Genomic DNA, 10,883 nt, shown 5'->3' with positions numbered 1-10,883 from the left:
GGCAGCGGCGTCCGTTACGTGGCGTCGTTGACGCGTTCGCGCGCTCCTCAGGCAGGGAGGGTGCAGGCGCCCTTCGCCTCCCGCCGCGTAGCGGCAACCGCGTTCACCTCAGCGCCTTTGGCCTCCGCAGGCTCGTGCAGTGACTGTGCAGAGTCCCTACTACACGAGCAAATGAAACAGGCAGGCTGTGATTCATTCCCTCTAAGTTCTGCAGTGTGAAATTTGGGTGCTTGGTGTAAACCTATTGTCTAGGCGTCCGCAGCTGTCACATGCGCAGCTCCAGGGACTGACTCATCCCGTTGTCTGAAACAGCAGCCTTAGGAGGGGGTGTATTGCTTGCCCTGCCTCTGTCCACTAGCTACAGAAAGGAGCTTTGAGGCCGGGTGATGTATTGACTAGCTAGTTAATTTTTAGATAATTGAAGTTAGGTGAACTGCACCTCATCCCATGAAACTGTTGATTCTATTTTTCCCATCCGATTTCCTGGTTTCCAAAGGAATAGGAGAGCATTAAAGATCTCCCTCCATGGCAGTTTAATCTGATTCCAAGGTGCCATGATCTAATCTCTTCCTCCTTTCTTCTCTTAGCTACATATTCTCACTCCTTCCTTTTCACTGACATTTGTTCTCCTGCAGCAGGGCAGTTAAGGATGCTGGTCTGGCCAAAAGCTAATGTACCCATTGTTTGTTGTTGCTGTTGTTATTGGGTTTTTTTGCTAGGTTAGTTTTCAGCTGTATCAGTGCCTTGATCAGTGCCCTGAAGTGGCTCACTGCATATCTGCCAAAACACTGACAGCAGCTCAGGAAAGGGGACAGGAAGGCCTAACTGGCATTGACAGGGAGGAAGCCCAAAGTTAGATCAGCTCTAACTGCTGTGAAACTTCACCCTACTAGAGCAATTGGAAGTTGCAGTTTGAGTCTAGCTAATGGTTCACCACCACCAAGCAGGGAGGTGCCATAAGCCACATTCCACCATGGTTCCCTCTTCCTGTTGCTGACACAAGATGTGCCGACACTTGTGCAGAGGCATTCAGCTCAGTTCAACTTATTGATCCAACAGAAAAATAACCTGAAAAAAAAAGAGAATATTTTTCTCTTGGCTCAGCAAGTTGTAGCAGCTTAGCAGAGTGATGAATGCTGGTGCAAGGGCAGAAGAGCAAGGGGAGAGCTAAGTAGAAGGAAGGTAAAGCAGAAGGAAGACCACACTGGTAGGTCTGTTCAGCTGTAGTGACAACTTTGCCTTTAGAATTATCACAGCCTAACCAAATAGCAAAGTCCTCAACTGATGAAGACGACCTTCAATCTTTCTGCTGGAAAGAGAGTTGTGACATGAATCAATCTATCTTTGGTCAGGATCTATGAAAAAATTTAACTAAAAGGACTTAATAAATGCTGTCATCTTCCTTGGCAGTTTTCTATTACTATAGGATGGAGTGTTGCCAACTCTTCCTGTTTTGTTTAAACTTGCAGTGTTTTCCTTAAAGCTCCAAATCTGATTACCCAAGAATCCCAGTTGTCTGTTCTTAAGTAACACTGTAACCTACATAGTTTTAAGAAAAGCTTGATGACATGAACTCAAGGCTCAAATAGAAAAAAAGCTAGAAGAAAAAAAGGAATACAGAGTCTGTTATTTTTTTTTGATTATGTCTCTTAAACTTTGCTGTTCTGCCGGCTATTCCAGCATCACTCACTCTAGACAAAGCAGTGCAAACACATTAGACTTACCAGCAGGTTCTATCTCTGTTTACCAAACTGAATTAAAAATGTATTAACCAGGAGATTCACTGTAAACATCAGTGCAGGCAGGTATACAGTAGCTTCTGATCTGATTAGCTAGATAACTTACTGTCAACTAGAGCTTCATTCCCGCAATAACTTTTGTGTACATTTGAGCATGAGTAACTCCACTGAAGATAATGTGACTATTCACCTTGCTAACATTAAGAATGTGTATAAAGATCTGCAGCGTCAGGGCCTGGCAATGTATAAACAGTTCATTTCAGTTATCTGATAAGAGCTAACTCGAACTTGTTTACTGATAAAAGATTGAAGAAGTTTATACTAATTACATTCTTTGTTCTGCATACTGCTTTGTATCTGTAGGCCCCTACGTTTGCACAAAGCTCAGAGATGTTAGAGCAGTTTCTGCACACAGAGAAAAGTATGTGAAGAGCTGCCTAGCCAGGAYGAAATAAAGGGAAGAGACAGAAAAAAAAATCCCTATTAGAAAGGAAAAAAATTGAAATGGTGCTCTAATCTGCAGTACTAATACATAAGCATTCATCTGCGTACCAATGAATCAGAGTTGCAACACAGCAGGGATAGCTATAGAGCTGCATAAATGAAATACACATTGTAAAAACAAATATCTTTAAAATCACTCTAAAAAGTAAAAGTTAGTTCAAGAAAGAAGAATCTAGTATATAGATTCCAATCCTGCAAACATTTCCATTTCCTGTATATTTTCCTTAACTTTTATCTTCAGTGGAATCTGGTGGTTCTTTTCAGATCCCTGGGATTTCTCCCATATTTATAGTTAAGTACATGCCTAAAAATTTGTGGGAGGTATGTGTGAGTCACTTGTCTATCCCAAACTATGTTTTGTAAACACAGTAAGGCAGGAATGTTTCATTCTAAATATTTTTATAAATAATAATTTAAATATTTACCTCCCATGTTCAATGATATAGACATCTCAGCTAACCAGATACTGTGGGACAGTGTTAAAATATTCTGGAATGTAATTTCATAATCTTACCTTTTTCTTTTCCTCAGGAGAGGCACAGCATGATGACTGCTGCTTAAATTTTGTTGTAGTGAAGCCCAAGGATCTGAACTCATGCTGAAACTTCCTAGTTACAGATGGTTTTCAGTAGACAAGGTATCATAAATAGATGATGAATAAGTAGGTCCTCTAGGATCCTTCTTTGCATCTTGCCTGGTCTCAAATGTTACAGTCATTTCATGTTCTTCTGATTCATTCTCTTCCTTCATACGGCTAGTATCAAGTTGTGAGGTGTAGGCTGTCTCAGAGGCAGCTTGCTTCTACTGTCAATGTCTCAGTTCCTTGTAACACTCATGTCTGATCTCTGGCTTTCAACAAAAAGGAACAAAAACCCATTCAGAATCTAGAACTGTTTTTACATTTGATTCCTGGAAGTTCCTTCTCCAGGGAGTTTTGGACAGCTTATTTCCAGCTGTCTGTAAACTCCACTATAATAAAATGTATATTTGTATACCTTGTGAAATACAAAACTCTTCATAAGGTTCTTCCTTGGAGTCATGCTGTTCTTCAGAAAGCACAAAGGCACCGCTCACTGGGTTGTTCTCTCTTCTTTCCCTCTCTCTCACTCTCTATATCTGAACTTTAGACTTCCTAATTTTATACACATTGTCATTATTTCTCAACACTTTTTCTCTTTTTTTCTGCTTAGTTTTTCACTGTCTCTCTAATTCTTTATACTCCTTTTCCTTCCTTTTCTGTTCCACTTTTACTGTTCCCTGTTTCTTTCTCATCCAGATATTAGCATTTTTTCAAGGCAAACACTCGATAAGAGCTATCGCCTTATTTTTTATGATGAGCTATCCTGCTTTATAGCAATTTAAAATAAGACTGTAGAGAGGAGGAAAACAATGTTTGATGACCTTGTTTTGCAGACTTAGGTTTAGGCTTTCCAATGCAGTTACAATGGTAATTAATGACATTTTCTAATCTAGCTGATACTGTTCAATGAAACTGTAAAAGAATATCAACTTTGTTCTAAACACGTTGACTTTATTTGAAATCTCCGTCTTTCTGGGAAAGTTCTCACATACTATGCTCTGAGCATGCTACGCTCAGTGTATGCTCTGACAAGGGCACCATTTTATACTGTGGCTCAGAAGACAGCCGTAGTCTAGGCCGTTCTTGAGTCATTGCCTAAAGCAGGTCTGTAGCAGTTTTTCTTATTCTTCTTCCATCTCTTTTTACATCTTCAGCCTAGCTTTCAAGGAGTATGACTCTTGACTATTTATGCTTGGGTCAGAACTTGATGTTTTGTAATGATGAAGAGTCTGGTTCACCAGTTACCTCTGAGTTACTCAGTGGAGTTACACCAAGTAGAGCAACAGTTGTACAATGCAAATCACTTCATCAGAGTAAACCAATGGTACTTTCATTGGTACTCCATGAAATTTTGCTAACACAAGTCTTTGATATCAGAGGAATATGATTTGATTTCTCTGCTAATCCTGTTTTGTTTAAAGTGCCTACAGAAATTTAACACAAATGATTTAATCCCAAAGCACTTTACAGAGGCAATAATGGTAGAAGTTAAAAGATTGTTCAATGTTTTAAACATTGTTTCCCAATCCTGTGATTTAACCTCAGGTAGCTTTGACTTCAGTGGGACTTGCCACACCTTTGCACTATTCTTTTCCCATTAGCTTTTGTCTATGTGGTCTGTTGTTGACAGTCATTTTTGAGCTAGCCACAATACTTTGGTTCTGTAACCTGTGCCAGTACCAAACAGGCATGCAACACTAACCTGCTTTTGGTGACCTAGCTATATTCATAGAGAGCATTTCATCAGATGAGCAGAAGTAAGTGTGATGGTAGGAAACAGCCCTCACTTGCCAGGCAGATGTTGGGAAAAAAAATGCTCCCAAATGTATCTTTTGTTATTTCAGAATTATCTTCCGACACTTCCCTCTGTCCCCCTCTTTACTTACATTTCTCGGCAATTTCTCGGGCTGTTCTTCTCCTTTCTCTTGTCATTAACTGTGCACTCTAAGAATACCACCATCTCTTTTCAGATATGATAATCCATCATGTTTTGCTCTCCAGTAACTTAATTTTTCCATTCATTTTTTATTTTCTGGAAATGAAGTGTTGCTCTTTCCCRCATGTGGGACCTCATCTACTGTGTGGTTATCTCAGTATAAGTTGCAGCTCAGCATAGAGGGATGTGACAATGGGGAAAGGTGACCTACTGCTCCTCACCTATGGTTGCTAGAAATTACTTCCAAAAAAACTGGAAACAGTCCATCTGCTGTGACAAGTGCAAAATAGTACAAGATTTGTAGAGACCACTTGCTGTGACAAAAACCTACAGATGTGTTGTGGAGCTAAAGTAGATAAATGAAACTTCTTGCATTTGGAGGACATGGTAGCCCATGATGTGGTACTTCCTTTAGCCTGAGGCAATGGAATGGATAATAAGCAACTTTCCTTTTCCTAATTCAAGAGTTGTTTCACCTAATTCATTAGCATATGTATGTCCTGCAGTGGAGCCCTGAATGTAACAGGCAATAAGCTGTCATCTGTTCTGTCCTGATTGTCACAAGGTAGCTAATGAATTTCTATCATGTTTCATTTTTCCTGGCTCAGTGTAATGTGACTTCTTTCCCTTGTAACTGAAGCACACTAAAATGAAAAGGCCATCTCCAGCATAACATTCAAGAATTAACAGGCTTCGTACAAGGCAGAGAAATGACYAAATCATTTTTGTCTAAAGCCTCAAGGCTCAACCTGCATTTTCTTTCCTCATCTCCTTCTAAGGGGAAAGAAGCTATGCAAGACATTTCTTGCATAATGTGCTATTTGTGGAGAACTAGAATATGTGATATAATTTATTCAGTTAATTCTTCTATCACCCTATCTTGCTAGGATATATTCATATATTCTGTCCATATACATGCATTTATTTTCATAGCCACATTCATAAATATGTCCATGCTTATATTAAATGTCTTATAGATGAGCATTTTATTTCCATTACATTTGTCTTTAAAATATTTTAAGATATCTGAAATAGAAGAATAAAAAATAAGGTAACATAAACTCCTTTAGAAGATTGGCAACAACCCATGTCTTTAATAACAGGTAGCACATTTCTCCATATGTTTTATAGAAGAAATGATCAGAACTAGCCAAAATAAAAATTGTCAGTTGTTCATATTTATTTTCACAAAAAGCATTTCCTTCTGCTGTGCAACTAGGGTATCTTCAGTAAGCTTAGAGTATGTATTCAGCTGAAAATCTTCACTTGTAATAGAGATCTTTTTCCCTATAAATAATATAACAAGATAAGTTATATCTGAAATACATATGTCACTGTTTCAGTCATAAAATAAATCCAGAGAGCAGAGACAGAATGGAGCATAACATCCTCCTTTGATGCATTTAAGCAAGTGTTTTCTTCTCCTGGGATGGAAGAGTGACTGCAGGGTGTTCACACCATCTTCTGCACCTAGCTGTTAAAGTTTTACATCTCTTCACTAGACACTTTATCCTTGCTTCTATAAATCCTTGCTTCAGTAAATATTTTGATGAATTTATTCTTTATCCCAACAATCTATTACCTTTTATCATTACTATTAACATTTAATTGCTGTTATGTCCAATTGTCAGGATCCATTTTTGGCATAAAGTAAATATATTTAATTTAAAATAAGCCCTATTCCAGAATAAATCACTTCTCTCTCTTCCTTTCTCCCCCCACAACACTTTTTGAGGCCAATACAGATTTATCTTTCTCACAGGAATACACCAAATTGGTTTCAGTGCCTTTGAACCATCAGTTTCCCTAGGGACTGTGATGACAGCAGTGACCCATTGATTCTGAGAAGAAAGAAATTAATGAGAAAAAAAAGACAGAAAAAGAGGATGTGCAAAGCTTTTTACCAGTTTTGAACCATTCTTCATTAAAGTGTTTGTGCTACTGCTTGCCTATTGCAGATTGGCAAGCTGAGGCAATATGATTTTTAGATGACTTAAAGACACACGCAGGAAGTCACTGACAAAAGTGGAAAAAGAATCAGGTTTCCTGAGCGCTGGTGCAGCAGGTCAACCTACTGAATCAGACTTCCAGTAGCTAGAGTTTCCTTTATTACCATTATCTATATTTCAAAGTTTTTCTTGCTATATTCCTTCCAGTTCCTTGAGGAAAATGAGTTCCTTGTGGTAGATATTAAAGCAACAAGGCTACGTGCTATCAGACTTTCTCATAGTGCATAGCAGCTGTAGGAGTTCTTGAAGTCTGTGAACCTCTACTCTTTCCTTCCTCATTTCACTGTATTCCAGATCGTACCTTGTACTCGCATAGTGAAGGCAGCAGTCTCATCAGTATTTGCTTAATATTGARAAGTGTTTTGCATGTACTTCACTATTGCACACAAATACTAGGTTAGGAGAACATTATTAAAGTCACAAAGTATTACATTCAAAAGTTAGAACATCCGGGACTTAATACATAATAATGGGTTTTAAAGATACAATCTCCCTTCTCTTCTTCCATAGAGACCGTGCTTCATTCAATGCATAAGAAAAAGTACGATCAGTTAAATCAGCATATTTATTTGTTTTCTACTATTGCTCAAGGGGTGGCTTCAAGCCTTATTTATTGAACACTATTCATGCTTAGCTATGAAGACAGAATTAGTCATTTCTGTGAGGGCTTTACAGTGAAGCTCATCACTGTAATATCTAGGCACCCTACAGTCTGCACAACAAGAAAACCTGCTCTACCCTACTTAAGTAGGGGAAGGTACTATTACTGCAGTTGTACAGAGAGAAAGTGGAGTCAGAGAAATTAAGTTCAGAAGTACCCACACATGAATTTCAGATACCTGGGACCTTTTCATCAGAACATTTAACAGGATTTAGCACTTTATACATTCAACACACAACTCTTAGTGATGTTTTTTGCAACCATGTGCACCCAAACTAAGGGTTTCAATTGGGAGTTCAGTTAAGAAAGTTCACAATTTGTGACCAGCTCTAAAAAATCAAAATTACTTGCCTAGCATCACTTTTCACTTAGTAGTGATAGAATGATAGAATTCAAGCCAGAATTTAGTTCTCCTGCCCCCGAGGACAATCCTGCAGCGTGACCCTGTAGTACTAAGGCACAAACTATAAAGGAAAGAGAAGTAGAAAGTGTTAGTGGTGGAATATTGTAGTAAATTGAAGGAAGTTAAAGATCTAATCACACTAACAGATAAAGATATTAATCTAGATTTCAAACATATGGACTAAAATTCCAATTGTAATAAGAAAAATACATTTTTATGTTGTCTGTATCACTGACAGCCCATCCAAGATGCTGAGGGAGATCAAAGGTGCAGTGAAGGCAAGACATGCCATAGTATTGAGAGACCAGGGCTGCGACCTTGTCAAGTGGCTAAATTCTYATGTCAGTGTGGTGCCAAGACTGCTTTTTCAGGTAGCCAATGACTGTTCCATGAAGCAGCTGCCTCATGAGCCCCTGAGAAAAGCATCCCTTGACTTGACTAAGTAGCATATAGGACCTAGTTCAAAATGCCTCTGTCAAAATGTTGCTATATACTAGCTACCATAATAAACTTAATATCCTTGCAGGAGTAACAAAATTGTGGATAATTGCACTCAATGTCGAAAAGGGAGCTCCATAAAAATATGGAGTTTGGGTTTGTTTTTTTTTAAGGAAGCTGAAGGGGAGATGGCAGATGGGAAATACAACAGAGTTTTGTAAAATCACAGAGGCTGACTGGAATAGGTTGTTCATGGTTTTCTTCCAATACAAGAATTAGCGACACCAAAAAGAGTTAGAAAGTGTCAGGCTCAAAAGGACCAAAAGGAGGATATTCTTCACAAAACATTTAATTAAGCTCTGAAACACAGCACAGAAAAGTTTATATGGTTGCTTGTGAAGAATGGATGTATTTGTGGAAGAGAAATCCATTGAGAGTTACTGAATAGAAATATTTCCAGACCTGGAAATTTCTGAGCTGAAAATTGCTGAAAACTTAGACAGGATGAGAAGGAGGTGTGATATATGCTTGCCCAATTCCTTCTGCCCTGTAGGCATCTGCTTGTGACCGCTGCTGGAGACAGGGTTTTGGGCAAGATGGCCACTGCTGCATGCACTCCCTCTCCTTTCCTACCCTCCATATTTTTGAAACAAATGAAGAAAGGATTCTGGAAACATTTACTAGACCAAGAGCAGGTTCAGTCTGTGCACTTAATGAGGCAAGAGTCCAGTTTGGAAAAAAAAAAAAAAGAAAAAACAGAATGTAGTCACATAATTAACAACTGCATCATTATATGCAAGGGGAAAGTATTAGAACTGCACAGGCTACTGCATCTCAGTACCTCATCTCTGAATTCAAGGTTTTGCAACTACAATTCTTTTCTTTTAATGTGTATTAAAAAGTTTGTAAGGTTTATAAGAGTCAGCTGGAAAAGCAAAAATAATTCCAYGTGGGTATTACATAAGCACCCAGGTGGTCTAGCAACCAAATGGAAACCAAACAGGCCTGTCTCTTGTATAGGTAGCTAGAAGCTCTGAATAGTAGATTTTAAGAAATGATTTCTACATACAGAAAGGAAGAGAAGCAGCAAAGCACACTCATCATGACAGGCAGCTCATTATGGCAGCTGCACAACCACCAGCCCACACTAAAAAAATTGCTGTTTTCCCTTGACCTAAGTACCATCCAAGAATACCCTCTGTTGACCAGTTTCATCACCACAAAAGTYGACCAGGCATGGATGCCACTGCTTGAACTAAAGGAGTAACTGAAAAGAGGCAGCTAGCTGCTGTCCTTTCTGTTGGAAACTGGGCAGCGCTGCGGGAGAAGGGGAGATGGGCACACAGCTGGGTCTCACCCTGATACCCAGTGTGGATACTAAAGGRGTGTATACCCCATCTCAAGGACCAGGGTAAACAGTCTAGGTGTAGCATAACTAAGGATGTGGATATTTGTAGGTCAAGAAAGTAGCACAGGGAAAAAAAATGCAGAATAAAGAAGGATGTGAGTCAGCTAAAGATTCAAACAGTCTCACCAGGTACAGTCTGATCACATATCTACAATACAGGGAATTCAAAGAGTCATATAGAATGCCCTATACTGAACCTCTCTGCTCATGGGACAGTGTTTACGGGATCACCATCATCCTGAGATTGGCAGAGACAGAGTAGTCAGGAGAGAATCTCTCCTGGGTGAATACAAGGCCAAGCACCACTGGCAGCTAGAAGACAAAATCACCCAGAACCTCACTGAAGATCTACCTAGAACATTTTGTATGACCCTGTAAATGAGCTGTCCCTCCTATCCTCTCCCCAGAAAGTTATCTGGGGCATTACACTAAGAAATGCTGTCAACTTGTTGATTATTTTCATGCCAGGGAAGGGAGCAAGGTGAGATTTCCTTCTGCTTCAGCAACCAATGTAACTGGGAAGCATTTCAGCTTCCCTTAGAGGACTTCCAGGCTAGAAATAAACTGAGCAGTATGTTCTCCCTCACCCCTCTGCCCTTGATGCCTCAAGGATCATTCACAAAATCAGTGACTTACAGAGGAAAGTTGCTGCATAAAGTCATTCTGACTTTCTGGTACAGCAGCCTGCCCCATGTCATCCATTCCACTGAGGGGTATATTACAGGAAAGAGCTCTGTGCAGTGCCAAGGGAGGTGACTGCCATCCCTGTATTTCTGACCGTACTTTTATATCACACAACACTCATTAGTATCAAATAGAATAGGCATGCAGTAAAGGAAGTATTAATAAAGTACTGTACCAGACATTTCTTCCCTGAACAAATCCTTGCATTGACTGCACACCAGTACTGGAGTCTGTATTACCCTGGGCACTACAGATTTACAAACCAAAAGATGCCTTCTGTTCCAAACTGTTTACAGCATAAACAYTGGAGACACAACACAGGAAAGAAAATAATATAATCCTCATTTTAAAGGCAGGAAAGTGAGGAACAGAAAAGATTAAATACCAAGACTGCATAAAAACAGAACCAACATCTCTCAACTCTATGGCCAGTACTTTCCCCACAAGGCAATCCTTCCTGTTCTACGCTGATGCAAAGTACTTATTAACACCATCTGATCAGCCCAGGGTTATTTTACCCT

The 10,883-nt window shown here is 39.4% G+C and overlaps 1 protein-coding gene across 3 annotated transcripts in view; it reads left to right on the top strand.

Moving 5' to 3' along the window:
- The window catches only part of LOC112966419 (proto-oncogene Mas-like), a 34,172-nt gene continuing 23,289 nt past the window's right edge, over nt 1-10,883 (top strand). Inside the window, exons 1-2 of one of the 3 annotated variants that reach the window (XM_026066507.1) lie at nt 1-180; nt 2,775-2,880. In XM_026066507.1, coding sequence (XP_025922292.1) covers nt 2,839-2,880 — 42 coding nt within the window. In that variant the 5' untranslated portion in view covers nt 1-180; nt 2,775-2,838. Of the gene's footprint in view, nt 1,208-2,774; nt 2,881-10,883 lie in introns of all 3 variants that reach the window. The other 2 variants (XM_026066508.1, XM_026066506.1) reach the window with 2 other exon arrangements.

Source organism: Apteryx rowi, unplaced genomic scaffold (genome assembly GCF_003343035.1).
Source record: "Apteryx rowi isolate R43461 unplaced genomic scaffold, aptRow1 scaffold_241, whole genome shotgun sequence".
NCBI lineage: Eukaryota > Metazoa > Chordata > Aves > Apterygiformes > Apterygidae > Apteryx > Apteryx rowi.
This window is presented reverse-complemented; position numbering and strand designations above follow the sequence as displayed.